We start from the raw sequence: 15,248 nt of genomic DNA, 5'->3' as shown, positions 1-15,248 counted from the left end.
CATATTCGGGGTTCGTGCATGGACAATAAACATCTGGTACGAACACCATACTTTACCGTTCAGTTCGCTTATCTCTATTCAGGACCCTTCCCAGCTCAGCTCAGCCCATTATGACAGAGCAGCTTCAAATTGATGTAAAAAAAAAAAACTAAAAACATTTTTGCAAAACTCTTCATTGTACAAAAAAATGGCAACTTTTCAAAATGTTTTACCCCAGTTTTCGGGCAAAAACACTTTGATGAATGGCCCCCATTGACTGCAATGTGTTAGAAGAATAAAAGTTACCTTTACGCATGAAGGATCCTTTTGATTGGTCTAGTATTTCAGATGGAATTTGAGTCCAATTTGACTTTACATTTTCCTTCATGGCTTTGAAGGTTGAATGTTTGGCAACCAAGTCAATCTGTGCATCATCTAAATCCTGTCCTAAAAATTTACAGATTCTCACCACACAGCCACGGAGATCCTGAAAAAAATGACAATAAGTAAATGACAGAAAGTAATAAGCAAACTTTCCTTTTTATCACAAATGGTTTAAAAAACTATGTTTAATATTAAAACTGTGCAGGAATAAATTATAATTCACTTAAAGGGGTTGTACCAAGTTTGGAAGTTATCCCCTATACATAGGATAGAGGGGAACTTTCCGATTACTGTGGGTCCAACCCATGGGATCCCTACAGATCCTGAGAATAGGGTTCTCAAGTGCCCTGTACGAATGGAGGATTGGTGGAGCATGTGTAATGTACCAGAGTAGAAGGGCCAGAAGGCTCTATTAGGCTCAGACATAGGTGCCGAGCAGTGGTATGGCTCTTCTGCAGTGTGATGCAGTTTGGGGTGTCACGGTGCTCCAGACTAGTTCACAGGGTACATCTAGATTATTTAGAGGTAGGTGAGAAGAAGGCAGACCAGACCTTGATATGATTAGTCCAAGTGGTTTATTGCATCACAGATCAAGGAATCACTGCTTCTCCAGCATTTAGTCGCAACACTGTTTTTTCATACAGGACCCAGCTGGATGGCAACGGGACTGATACTTTGATATGGGAAAAATATTTGGCCTTGCTGTGATGGGCTCTAAAAATATTGTCTGGTAAGGTACTTAACCTGGCAGACCTTGTATCCTAAGCCTCACCTCTAGACAGGCTTGACTCCCTCTCACCGCCAACTGCCAACTCCCCCCTGGTCACCATAGTGACCAGACTATAGACGATGTTAATCAGACATCCTCCAATACCGCCCCCTGTTCTGCCACCTGCAGGTTTCCAGTGGTATTACAGAGCAACACTTTACATTTCATTTAACAGAATAACACCAGGCAATATTTTCAAGCATAAATTATTCCAGAGACTCATATAAATGCAGAAATGTTTGCAATGGCCCCTTTTGGGTCACTACATACCCCCTTGAAGAAGAACCAAGCTGCCCCCGGCTTGCTTAAGAGGTCTTGGCTAAATATATGATGAGGCGTTGTCCTTTAACCCACCAGATGTGTGGTGATGTACACCTGAAGAGAATGCCTTTGCCCTATCATAGTGTAACTTTTGGAAATTCCAGTTACTAGTGTTCTAGATGTGTCATGCAGAAGTAGTGCTGTTGCAGACTGTGATATGCAGAAGTAGTGCTGTAGCTTTAAAAGCATTCAGCAACTATTATCAGTAACACAAGAACATGAGACAGGAAGTGTTGTGCTCCAGAGGCATCCAGCAACTAGAGGGGTTAACACAGTCACTGGAGAAGGGTAGTGTTTTTCCAGAGCCCCAGGGGGATTGTGGGGAAGTTGTTTACTGTCTGGCTGGAGCCAAAGAGAAAAGTGGTGTGTGTGTGTTCTGCATCTGACAGAAACCCCCTGCAAGTGAAAAAGATTCAAGTCAGGAGTGAAGCTAAGCACAGGTCAAGTAGAGTTCCTGAACTAGCAGTGCAGAGTATTGTCAAGCAGAAAGATAAGGACTGTAAGAAACGGTGTCACAGGGATCATCTCCTTCAGCCATCCTTCCCCCCGTCCTCCATCTCACTGTGCTGTAAAGAATGCTGCGTTCATTAATGTGCCTTTGCATTAGAATTGTGCTGACCTGTACTACTGAGAAGACTGTGAACTGCTGTGCTACTAAGGAACTTGTACTGTTTGTCACTGGAGCCTTTTGCTCATAAGACTTAACTTGCACTGGCTGTGCGGCTTCTTATTAAATGCTACTGTTCTACCGTTTATGAGGACTTTTGTCAAGTGTGTCTGGTCAGCAAGTGAAACAACCTACGTGTATGTGCCTGAGGGTCAATACCCCTGTGTGCCTGAGAGAAGCTGAAGCACATGGTCTATGGTCGTCCTGAGTAACGGTTCCACCAGGATTCCAAAGAATTCATGTAACCTGTCTCGCCCCTATCTGAACCTAGTGGCGTGAGTGTAACATTGAACTTCACTTGAGTTCTACTCTCCATGCTGCATGTGGCTCCTATATATGCTAAGTGCCACAGACTCATACCCAATTCCCTGACTAGGGTTTGACTAAAGTGTATTTTACTTCCCACTAAAATTAGTGTCCTATGGCAAAGACTAGTCTAGCAGACTCCTCATGTGCTCTTAAGAACACAAGGAGAGTGAGGGCATGGTTATCTCAACCACATAATCAGTTGTACCAATCTACCTTTAGAAGAGTGTTATGATACAGCTACCCTTTCAAGCTCATCAAGTCCTGTAATTACTCTGAACGCTTCATCGCCTTGATAACTTTGAGTGTATATTTGTGCCTGCTTGTGACCTAGTGTGTAAGTCTCATTGATGTGCAACACATATTACCCAAGACACATTATCCGCTGGCTCCAGCTTCATTTAATGAGACCTCTGGTTAAGTGTATATGCAACTTAAGTACATTTCCTAGGATTCTAGCTACATAGTGAAAAAAACACATTACACATCGATCCTCAGAGGCAGGGCTTTTCTGTGGGAGCAGCTCTTTGGAACACTTGAGACATTAAGCACTGGAACCATGGTTTCTTCTTATTTAGGACCTGCAAAGCCTAACTATTCTACAAAAATTATAGTTAGCAAAGAGTCTATATTTTTAAAAGCAATGAGTCTTGTGGTGAAGTGCAATAGATTTTAAAAACCATCACATTGCGGCTCCCAAACGGCAGAAGGAGTCCACACAATGTGCACAAGTACTTGAACAGAATAACTGGGATTAACGTGTAAAACCCGAAAGACCATGAACATGGTGCATTTCAGTGAAAACAGGATCACAGGGAGCTCAAGTATTCATATGAGTCCTTTCCCGGGCACATGGCTTCAAACTTTACACAACAGTAGGATGAGGTATTTATTGTTGAAGAGGTGACTCTAGACTTTGGGTATAGGGTTTGGAGGAAGAGGAATTTTCTTCTGCTCTTGGGACAACTCATAACTGTGCAGATAAGACAGAAGTCGTCCCTCGTTCTCCTTTTGAGACCTTTGCAGAGTGTCCTGAGAATTCTCCACCAGAAGTGGATTTCTTGCAGGTTCAGAGTTTCTAAGCAAAGCAACCTGTTTCTCTGGAGAGACAATATCCTCAATTGAAGGTGGAGAAGGGGCAAGATGTTTCTGTGGAAACCCCGCCCAAACAGTGGTTATAAGTATCCTCGCCAGGATCTGTGGCAACAAGGACAATTGAAGTGGGTCAGGTTAAGAAGACATCTCGAAGGAAGGCCCCATTGAAGAAGACGATGGCCCAGTTGGCTCACTTTCTCTTAGTAGTTGCTGAGGAATGTGCTCTTGCAGGCACATTTTCAGCCAGTTACGCTGAACTTTTTGGGTACTTCGGTTCTCTCGATAAATCAGGTAGACTTCAGGAGAGAGACTGTCCCTAACTACATATGGCTCACGCCCCCATCTGCTATTTAGCTTACTGATCGAGTGTGATTGTTCTTTAGCCACACTTGATCCCTTGACTGCAAAGGCATGGCACTGGCATGGAGGTCAACGTTTTGCTTCTGTCTTTGTTGGGCCTTTTCAATTCTAGAGTCCACAATTCCTCTGCCATCTTCCAAGGGTCTCTGGTACTCTTTGACCCAATGAGACTGAGGAAGGAGAAGCTCTGAGTCTGGTCCACAGATGTCCAAAGCAATGTCAGTGGGCAAGTGTCCATGCCTCCCAAACATCAGATAGTAAGGAGTGTATCCGGTGGACCAGTGCGTGATATTATTGTGGAGATACATCAGTTGCGGCAGAAGTCTTGGCCAGTCCGTTCGCTGGTGTGTGGGAACTGCCTTGATCATGCTAATTAGGGTTTGGTTCATCTTCTCGCACAGACCATTTCCCTGCAGATGATAGGCTGTAGTTCTCAGCTTTTAATTATATAGTGCACACAGCTCCTGAAACAATTGAGACTCGAAGGCCAAGCCTTGATCTGTAAGAATCTTTCACAGGATAAGATGAAACTTTTCCACAAGTCAGCCGTGGAGGTCTTGGTGGTAAGGTCTCTCCCTATGACGGCCACCACAAACTTTATGTAGTGGTCAATGACCATCAGAGCATACGTGTACTCAGACCGACTAGTCTCCAGTTTGACATGGTCAATAGCTACCAGCTACAAGGGGCTCTTTGCCACAATGAGATGAAGAGGAGCATGCTGATTATGCCTTTCACCCCTGGTCACAGCACAGGTGGGACACTCTTTACACCAAGCCTCAATGTCAGCTCTCATGTTGATTCAATAGAACTGTCGCCTGATAGTGACCTTTGTCTTTTGGATCTGAAAATGACTAGATTGGTTATGATACATGTCCAGAACCATTTTGGTGTCTCTTCTAGGGACCACCAATTGGAAAATTCTCTAATAAGTTACTGGATTCAAGGTTCTTCTATGCTATAGGCCCTGTTGGAGGAAGAGCCGTTTTCTCTGTCGCCAGAGACGTCCCAGCTTTGCATCAACTCCCTTCCTTCGGCTTCTTTCTGGCACCCGCCCACTGGAAAAGTAATTCAGTAGTTCTCTAATGATTCTGCTCTCAGCCTGGAGATTCTTCCAGAGCTCTTTTTCTACAGGAGGCAGAAGATCGTCTGGCTGGGAAGCACTAATAGTCCTAGGAATCTGCTGTCTGATCTGCACGGCTTCCTGCCGGGCAAACCGGGTATAAAAAGCGGGTATCTCCACATCTTCCCACAGATCGTCCGGGGATTTGAGTTCTGTTTGACCTGGCAGCCTGGACAAGGCATCAGCATTATCATTGGCCTTGCCGGCCCAGTATCTTATACCAAAACTGAAGTTGGCCAATCGAGAGGCCCATCTCTGCTCCAGAGCTCCCAGATGGGCTGAATTCCGATGAGCCAACGGGTTGTTATCTGTGTATATAATGAAGGGTGTGATGCAGCCAGATAGTCCTTAAATTTTTCAGTTACTGCCCATACCAGGGCCAGGAATTCCAGCTTGAAGGAGCTATGATTCTGATCATTTTGCTCAGGTTCTCTAAGTGAACGACTGGCATAGGCAATAACCCAGTCAGTTCTGGCCTGCATCTGAGAAAGCATTGCTCCTAAGCCTTTTTTGCTGGCATCCATGTATAGGTTAAAGAGTAAACTGTAATCAGGATGTGAGGGTGGTGAGGATGACATCCCACTCCTCTAAAATTTCTGTTGGTTGAATGTATTTTACATGCATGTTACTGCTATGTATATAATGGTTATTTCCCTATGGGCTGCAGTGTTGACCGGAGGCCACAAGATGTCACTCTCTTTTCACTCTGGTATAGAATGAAGGTGAAATCTACCCAGATACAAAACAAGATACAGACATCAGGCATAGGGAAAATATATATTCTTGTACCGTGTTAGCCAGTAGATAAAAAAATATTTAGATTTGAGAGTCCTCAGTGGTTGATTCCTTTTAATGGCTAACTAAAAAACAAATTTCAAGCTTTTATGACTACTCAGGTCTCTTCATCAGGCTAGTAAAACACAAAATCTGAAGAGTCACATATTTATACACAATAAGACACAAACATAATGCAATAGATAATACAGGTGATGAAAAGCAGAGTTATTATGGAAGAGATAAACAGTTCTGGCTATAAATATTTTAGCAGTTAAAAGACATCAGGCACAAAGACATTAGACATCAGGCACAAAGCCAGTGTGAGGGTTAACTAGGTACAGCCAATAGTGGGAGGGAGTTCTGTGATTTTTGGGAGAAGGGATCCATTTTAGTCAATCTAGAAGAGTAAGAGAGAAGGAAGACAGATTGTTTCTTGTGTGGAACTACAAGGCTCATGAGGAAAAGGACCTAGTTACAGAGGCAGCAGAATGACACAGGCAAGTGGGGAACCCTGTAGGAGAAAGGCTTAGAAGTCCAGGGAGCATACTTTCCAGTGAGAAAGGGGACCTTGGGATGAGATAGCGTCCTGCTGTGGGTCCTGAAGCGTACTGTCAGCGAGAAAGGGACCTTGGGATGAGATAGCGTCCTGCTGTGGGTACTGAAGCGTACTGTCCAGCGAGAAAGGGACCTTGGGATGAGATAGCGTCCTGCTGTGGGTACTGAAGCGTACTGTCCAGCGAGTAAGGGACCTTGGGACAAAGCATCACACTGCTGTGGGAACTAAAACAGGGAGCACATCTCTACGAGCGTCCCCTGGGACTGATATAAGCAAGGACACAGGGGGTCAGGGCATAGCGACCCATGTGGACCCTTATAACTCTACCCCTAAGGAAAATGTAGGCATTTAAGATCTCTCCTCACTACTGTGCCGTACCTGTTGCCAGAAACAAAGTGCAGACTGTAAGTCTGAGAATGGAGCCTGTGTACTGTGTGGGAAGTGATGAAGAATGCATAATCTGTGACTCTATGTTCACCCGTTTGACTGTGCATATAAAGAACACCGTTTATAACAGCTGGTTTGGCTTCTTGACTGAGAGTTAAACGAGACAGTTCAGCACCCAGCGCATTAACAGGGATAGTGGAGATCTCAGCTCTCGAAACATCGTCGCACATGCAACCCCACAGTACACCATTTCCTGTAGCGGGCCGAGGTGTCAAAGAAGCGATACTCGCCCATGGCTACCACCCTGAGCCCCTTTACATGGATACCCTGGCACCGGTGGCTCAGTCAGCTTCTCTTTCAGGAACTGGAATACAGCTTCTCTGTCAGCAGTCCAATCCACCAGGAGTCTTGCCTTCTAGCAGCCTTTGGGCTACCCCTTTAGGAGCTCTTGAAGTGGACCCGCGATCTGGGAAAATTTCAGGATAAATCTCCGATAGTAACTGGCAAATCGAAGAAAACTCTTCACTTCCTTGACTGTGGTAAGAGCAGGCCAGTCTCTCACTGTAGCTATTTTGTCTGGGTCCAGCTGGACTCCCGCAGCTCTCACAATGTGGCCCAAATACTTCACTTGAGGCTTGAGGAGGAAGCACTTGGAAGGTTTTATCTGCAACCCATGTTGGTCCAAGGTCTGGAACACTTCCACCAAATGTTGCAGAAGGATGTGAAGGAGTACACTATTATATTGTCCAGTTATAGAAGAACTGTTTCAAATTTCCGGTGTCCAAGACATCTCTCCATCAGTCTCTGAAACATCTCTGGGGCAGGGTATTACGCAGCCCAAACGGCATATGAATTGAATTGAATTCAAAGAGGCCCATTGGTGTTGTAAAGGCAGTTTTCTCTTTGTCTTCAGGTACCATAGGAACTTGCCAGTAGCCGCTTGTCAAGTCTAAAGTGGAGAAATCGTCCACGGCCCCTAAAGCTGTGAGAGTTTACTCAATCCGAGTCAAGGACTAGGCATCTTTATGCGTGATATTGTTGATTTTGCTATAGTCCATGCAGAACCATATGGTCCCATCTTTCTCCTTCACTAGAACAAAGGGGGCAGCCCAAGGACTGTGGCTATCCCTGATCACATTTTCTGTCTTCATGTCCTGGACGATTTTCTTCACCTACTGGTACATGGCAGGGGGCACCGACCTGTACCTTTCCTTGATGGGGAGATGGTCGCCTGTCGAGATGGTATGCTGGATTACACTGGTATGCCCATAGTCCATGGGGTGTTGGCTGAAGGCTTGTTGGTGCTGTCTGGCTACTTCTAGTACTCCTTGGATTTGTTCATCTGGAGTGGCATCATCACCAACGTTCAATGTGGCCCACCAGGGCAGCGAGGCAGGATCTTCAGCTGCATTCTCTGCTGAGGTTGCTTGTTGTGAAGCCATAAAAAAGGTTTCCACTAGATCTTCTGGATGTATATTATACAGGCTCGCTATTAGTGATGAGCGAGCATACTCGCAAGTACTCTGTACTCGCCCGAGCATCACAGTACTCGAGATGCTCGGAGCTCGCCGAGTACTTACGAGATGCTCGGGCGGATGCTCGGGTCCCCTCTCTGCATGTTTAGCGGTGTTTAGAGCACCAATCAACATGCAGGAATTGCCTGCCACTCATTGTGATGCCGCAGCCATGGTGGTTGTGGCATTACAGTGATTGGCTGGCCGCACAGCGTCATCAGGTCTATATCAGACCTGGCGCCGTTGTGCTCATCACAATCACTCCGGAATCAGGCAGATTAGGGAGAGGTGCTGCTGAGCTAGTGAGAGATTTGCTTGTGTATTAGGTACTGTAGTGTAGGGATAAAACACGTACATTACACATATCCATCTCAACAAACAGTCCTTCTGAGGACTAATCCATCTGAAGAGATATCAGGCAGGCAGTGTATATAGCCAGGCAGTGTATATAGCAGACTGCAGTACATATAGCACAATATGCTCCATTCCAGTTCTGCCTTCTGCTGCTGTTAGATATTTCTAGACAAAGGCCCAGGTCTCAGGAGCCAGGAATAATTTTTTTTGGATCTTAATCCTCATTATTTGCTTGAAAAGCAATCCAGAGAACAATGTTTTTCTGCGCCATTTGCTTGTTGGCACTGAAAAATACAGCCAGGTCCTTTCCATATTACAGCGCTAAAAATCCAGGCATTTAAAACTGTGTTTTCTCCGTCACATGGATCACATATAGGTTTTCAGAAAATACTGCCATTTCTGACCTCCATTAAAAATTTGTTTCAGTGTGTCAGTGAAGCAATTGACACCAGATTGCTATTCAAAATAGTTACCTACAGGCCCGATATTCAAAACTGTGTTTTCTCCGTCACAGGGATCACATATACGTTTTCAGAAAATACTTCCATTTTTGGCCTCCATTCAAATTTTTTTTCACTGTGTCAGCGAGGTTTTGGACACCGGTTTGCTGTTCAAAATAGTTACCAAAAGGACAGGTATTTAAAACTGTGTTTTCTCCGTCACACGGATCTCATATACGTTCTCAGAAAATACTGCCATTTCTAACCTCCATTAAAAATTTGTTTCAGTGTGTCAGTAAAGCAATTGACACCAGTTTGCTGTTCAAAATAGTTACCTACAGGCCAGGTATTTAAAACTATGGTTTCTCCATCACACAGATCACATATAAGTTCGCTCAAAATTCAGTCATTTGTAGTGAGCATGGAAGATATTGTCCTCCATTTAAAATGGGAAAGGCACGTGGCAAGGGACGGGGAACTGGACGTGATGGTGATGGTGCATGCAGAGGCCGAGGCCAAGGCCGTGGGCAAGCTGAAATTGTGCCACAACAAACACCCATATCTTCTCGCCCAACCTTCCTGTCCCAATTCCTAGGGGACCACAGCACACCACTATTGAACCCAGAGCAGTGTCAAAAGGATGTTGGTTGGATAGCGGATAATGCTTCCAGTCACTTAGCCTCCACCACCACCACCAACACCCTGTCTTCCACACGGTCAAGTCTCAGTAGCCGTGAGTCTGGACCGCATATTCCTCACCCTGATCCTCCTTCCTCCCACCATGCCGAGTGCCCGGAGAAAAATGATCCCACACTTGGATACTCTGAAGAGCTGTTCACTTTTCCATTTATAGATTCGGGCCTCTCGTCCGTCCACTTGAAGCGAGGCAAAAGGAGATCGCATGCAGCGATGCCCAAATATTTGAGCAGCCACTGTCATATGAAGGCGACGGTGGGAAAGTGTCACAAGAGGTTATAGCATCGGCGTCTTTGCCGCCTGCCAGGCAGAGACGCCGTCTCCCTTACTGCCGCACTCCTGGTCCAGCGTCTTCCGGCCTCCCTGCTGCTGGTGCATGCAACTTCCCGGGCACTGTGCTTAGGGCGCGTGCACGCTCCCTCCCTCTTAAAGGGGCCGTGCGGGCCATCCTAAAAAGTCCCCAGTCAATGGCCGGAGGACTTTTCCAATTTAAAGCACCTCCTCCAATATGGAGGTGCCTGTGCAAGGTTGTTGCTCTGTGATTCTTACTGTTGCTTCAGCCCTCAGGTCCCTCAGCCAGTCAGTCCTATCCACCAGTCTGTTCTTCAGTCCAGCCCGCCAGTCTGACTACTTTCCAGCCCGACAGTCTGTCTACAGTCCAGTCTGCCAGTCTGTCTATGGGCTCTGCCCGTCTGCTTACCTGGAAGCACCTGTCTGTTACCTGCTGTACCCGCCAGCCTGCTTACCTGGAAGCACCTTCCTGTTACCTGCCGTGCCCGCCAGCCTGCTTACCTGGAAGCTCCCGCCAGTTACCCGTAGTGATCGTCAGCCTGCCTACCTGGAGCAGCCGAATCTGCCTGCTTGTCTACTCGGACCACCTGTCAGCCTGCCTGCTGTGCTCACCTGCTGTACCAGTCAGTTCCTGCCATCTGACCCGTGGGAGTCACCTGCTCTCATACAAGGTCGGTCCCAGAGTGGCACCTGGTCCCCCTGCTCGGTCCCTCCCTAGTTCATGGAGTCGATTGAGCAGCCATGCGACCTTGGTCAGGCCGAGTAGGTACTTAGTTACGCCCCTCTGGTCTCTCCTTGCACCGCAGCACAGAGGTTCCACCACCAGGATGCGTAACAGTTTGCACGGGCCATGTAACCCGGTGGCCCCCAGGCTCCTTCGCTCTCTGACCTATATCAGGAGGACTCACGTCAGAGGTCCCAACAGGAGACTATCTTGTCCTACCTGCGGACTGTCAACTCCCGCCTGGACACGCTGTCCACCTCGTCTGTGTCTGCCTCCAGACGAGCGGCACCCACTCCGGCGGCACCTCAACCCACTGGCGCTATGGCACCCAGCTCCGGACCCCGGCTCTCTGGACCCCCACGTTTTGGTGGTGACCCCGTCTTATGTTGGGGCTTCCTGAACCAGTGCACACTGTACTTTGAACTCCTGCCCAATCTGTTCCCCTCCAACCGGGCCAAGGTGGCGTTCATCATGTCTCACCTCACGGGGCCTTGGCATTGCTTAAACCTCTTTGGGAAAGAGGGGACCCCCTGGAGTCTGATCTTTTGGCCTTTCTCGCTGCCTTCCGGAAGGTCTTCAATGAGACCAGACGAAAATCTTCTACTGCCTCCTCACTTCTCCGCCTCCGCCTCCGCCAAGGGAGTCTCACTGTGGGCCAATATGCCATACGTTTCCGAACCCTCACATCTGAGCTTGCCAGGAACAACGAGGCCCTTGTATCCACCTTCTGGGAGGGTCTTTTCGGATGGATCAAGGACGAGCTAGCTGGTCCTGACATTCCTACCACCACGTGCTAAGGAGACTACCCGGGAGTGAAGATTTCGGTGTCTCGCTCCTGTATTCCAAAGCCCATTGTAGGCAAAAGTAAATCCTCTCCATCCTTGACTCTATCTGTTTCTATTTTCTGTGGCGAGACCCACTTCTTTGAGACTGCCCACCTAGATTCCGGAGTTGCTGGGAACCTCATTTCACAGACTGTAGTGGAGCGGTATCAGATCCCTACCATACGTCTAGCTGAATCTTTGGCAGTCACCTCTGTGGATGGGAGGCTTCTTCCTGAGAACATCCTGCTCGTCACAAAGCCTGTAACCCTTCAGGTGGGAATGCTGCAGTCGGAGAAAATCTCCTTTCATGTGCTCTCCGGTCTCTCTCACTCCCTCCTGCTTGGTCTACCCTGGTTACAAAGACATAAGCCCGTCCTGAATTGGAGATCTGGTGAAGTGCTCCGTTGGGGTCAGGTATGCCATGAGTTCTGTCTGGTTCCGGTCCGTCCAGCTTGACCTCCGTCTACTCCGGATAATCTGCCTGGTCTGCCGGCACCTTACTGGTCCCATGCAGACGTCTTCGACAAAAAGGAGGCAGAGACACTATCACCTTATAGGCCGTATGATTGCTCCATCGACCTGGTACCTGGTGCTTCTCCACCCCGCGGCCGTATCTACCCCTTGTCGCTGGCCGAGACTCGGGCCATGTCTGAGTACATTAAAGAAAATCTTGCTAGAGGATTCATCCTGAAAACTACCTCCCCGGCTAGAGCAGGATTCTTCTTCATGAAGAAGAAAGATGGCTCACTGCGTCCCTGTATTGATTACAGAGGCCTTAACCAGATCACCATCAAAAGTAAGTACCCCCTGCCGCTCATCTCTGAGCTGTTCGACCGCCTTAAAGGCGCAAAGATCTTCACCAAGCTCAATCTTCGTGGGGCGTACAATTTGGTCCAGATCTGCCAGGGAGACGAGTGGAAGACGGCATTCAACACCCGGGACGGTCACTATGAATACTGTGTGATGCCCTTTGGTCTCTGTAATGCTCCAGCCATGTTCCAGGAGCTGGTTAACGACATCTTCCGTGATCTCCTTTATTCTTGCATGGTGGTATACCTGGACGACATCTTGGTCTTCTCTCCGGATCTGCCCACACACCGGAGGGATGTTCGTCAGGTTCTGCTTAGGCTCCGTCAGAATCGCCTATATGCAAAATTTGAGAAATGCCTCTTCGAGCAGTCCTCCCTTCCATTCTTGGGCTATATTATTTCAGAGACTGGTCTGCAGATGGACCTGAGAAAGTCTCTGCCATCTTAAAGTGGCCCCGACCGGAGGGGTTGAAGGCGATTCAGCGATTCCTGGGCTTCGCAAATTATTATCGCCTCTTCGTCCATCATTTCTCCTCCAGGACCGCTCCCATCTCCGCGCTCACCCGTAAGGGAGCAAATCCTAGGGAATGGACTTCCGAAGCGGAGGAGGCCTTCGTTTCCCTAAAACAAGCTTTCTCCTCCGCTCCCGTGCTACACCATCCAGATTGCAACAAGCAGTTCTTCCTGGAGGTTGATGCATCCTCCGCCAGAGTCGGAGCGGTGCTCACCCAGAAATCCCCGTTCGGGAGAATGGTAACCTGATGCTTCTTCTCCAAGCTCTTCTCATCGTCCGAGCACAACTACTCCATTGGAGATCGTGAGCTGCTTGCCATAAAATTGGCACTGGAGGAGTGGCGCTACCTGCTGGAAGGGGCTCTGCACCCAGTGGTCATCTACATTGACCACAAAAACCTGGCCTATTCACAAAATGCCCAAAGACTCAACCCGCGTCAGGCCCGGTGGTCTCTGTTCTTTGCCCGATTCTGCTTTACTTTACATTACCGCCCTGCAGATATGAACATTAAAGCCAACGCTCTATCCCACTCATTCCTGTCTTCTGACCAAGAGGAGGAGCCTCTGCATATCACCGACCCCTGCAAAGTAATGACTGTGGCTCCGTTTGACCTGTCTCGTCTTCCACTCGGTAAGACTTTTGTAGCAGTTCCGGATCGTACTTGGGCCGAGTTCTCCTATAACAACCATGAGAGTGAGTCTTCTTCCAAATCCCCGTTCTTTGTGGTCTACGGTCAACACCCTCGGATTCCGTTTCCCGTCTCCGCTTCTGTGGACAACCCTGCCACGGAGTCTCTGGTCGGCGAATTTTCTGCTATGTGGGAAGACACTAGATCTGCACTTCTTCAGTCCTCTGAGCGGATGAAGAAACATGCTGATAAGAGACGTTTGGATCTGCCTCAATTCCGTCCGGGAAACAAGGTCTGGCTCTCCTCCAAACATGTTTGTCTCAAAATACCATCGTATAAGTTGGGTCCACGGTTCATCGGTCCGTTTGAGGTTCTCAATCAAATCAATCCCATGGATTACAAGCTAAAACTCCCGGCCACCTTATGGATTCCCAACTCCTTCCACGTATCTCTCCTCAAACCAGTTGATCTTAATTATTTTTCTGACGATCCAGGTACCACCCCAGCTCCGGTCCCCACTGAGGAAGTCTATGAGGTAGAGAACATTTTGGCCACCAAAGGGGAAGAGGAAAAAACATTTTTCTGGTGGATTGGAAGGGGTTTCGCCCAGAAGCGAGGTCTTGGGAACCCAGGGAGAATATTCATGTCCCCCTTCCTCTTAAAGAATTTCTTGCAGGCCTAAAAAAAAGGGGGCGTAAAGGGGGAGGTACTGTAGCATCGGCGTCTCTGCGCCCTGCCAGGCAGAGACGCCGTCTCCCTTACCGCCGCGCTCCTGGTCCGGCGTCTTCCAGCCTCCCTGCTGCTGCTGCTGGTGCATGCAGCTTCCCGGGCACTGTGCTTAGGGTGCGCATACTCCCTCCCTCTTAAAGGGGCCACGCGCGCCATCCTGAAAAGTCCCCGGCCAATGGCCGGAGAACTTTCCCTATTTAAAGCACCTCCTCCAATATGGAGGTGCCCGTGCAAGGTTGTTGCTCTGTGATTCTTACTATTGCTTCAGCCCTCAGGTCCCTCAGCCAGTCATTCCTGTCCGCCAGTCTGTTCTTCAGTCCAGCCCGTCAGTCTGACTACTTTCCAGCCCGACAGTCTGTCTACAGTCCAGTTCGCCAGTCTGTCTATGGGCTCTGCCAGTCTGCTTACCTGGAATCACCTGTCTGTTACCTGCTGTGCCTGCCAGCCTGCTTACCTGGAAGCAACTGACTGTTACCTGCCATGCCCGCCAGCCTGCTTACCTGGAAGCTCCCGCTGGTTAGCCGTAGTGCTCGCCGACCTGCCTACCTGGAGCACCCGTCTGGCTATCAGCCGAATCTGCCTGCTTGTCTACTCGGGCCACCTGTCAGCCTGCCTGCCGTGCTCATCCGCTGTACCGGTGGGAGTCACCTGCTCTCATATCAGGTCGGTCCTAGAGTGGAACCTGGTCCCCCTGCTCGGTCCCTCCCTGGTTCACGGAGTCGATTGAGCCGCCATGCGACCTTGGTCAGGCCAAGTAGGTACTTAGTTACGCCCCTCTGGTCCCTCCTTGCACCGCAGCACAGAGGTTCCACCACCAGCATCCGTAACAGAGGTGGACGATGATGAGATACAATTGCCAGAAAGTCAGGAGGAGGACCAGGGTGCAGAAGTGGAAGACGAGGTGGTGGATGATATAGTAACTGACCCAACCTGGCAGGAGGACATGCAGAGTGAGGAGAGCAGCACGCAGGGGGAGGGAGTCAGAGCACCCCGACAGGCAG

At 48.5% G+C, this 15,248-nt stretch overlaps 1 protein-coding gene across 2 annotated transcripts in view; it reads right to left on the bottom strand.

Annotated features, from left to right (window-relative positions):
• The window catches only part of LOC141172260 (sulfotransferase 2B1-like), a 187,174-nt gene that overhangs the window by 72,110 nt on the left and 99,816 nt on the right, over positions 1-15,248 (bottom strand). For both annotated transcript variants that reach the window (XM_073656259.1, XM_073656260.1), the window contains exon 6: positions 286-466. In XM_073656259.1, coding sequence (XP_073512360.1) covers positions 286-466 — 181 coding nt within the window. The remainder of the gene's footprint in view (positions 1-285; positions 467-15,248) is intronic.

The sequence above is a fragment of the Phyllobates terribilis genome, unplaced genomic scaffold, assembly GCF_046119375.1.
Source record: "Phyllobates terribilis strain yellow unplaced genomic scaffold, ASM4611937v1 Scaffold_12__6_contigs__length_324123572, whole genome shotgun sequence".
Lineage (NCBI taxonomy): Eukaryota > Metazoa > Chordata > Amphibia > Anura > Dendrobatidae > Phyllobates > Phyllobates terribilis.
This window is presented reverse-complemented; position numbering and strand designations above follow the sequence as displayed.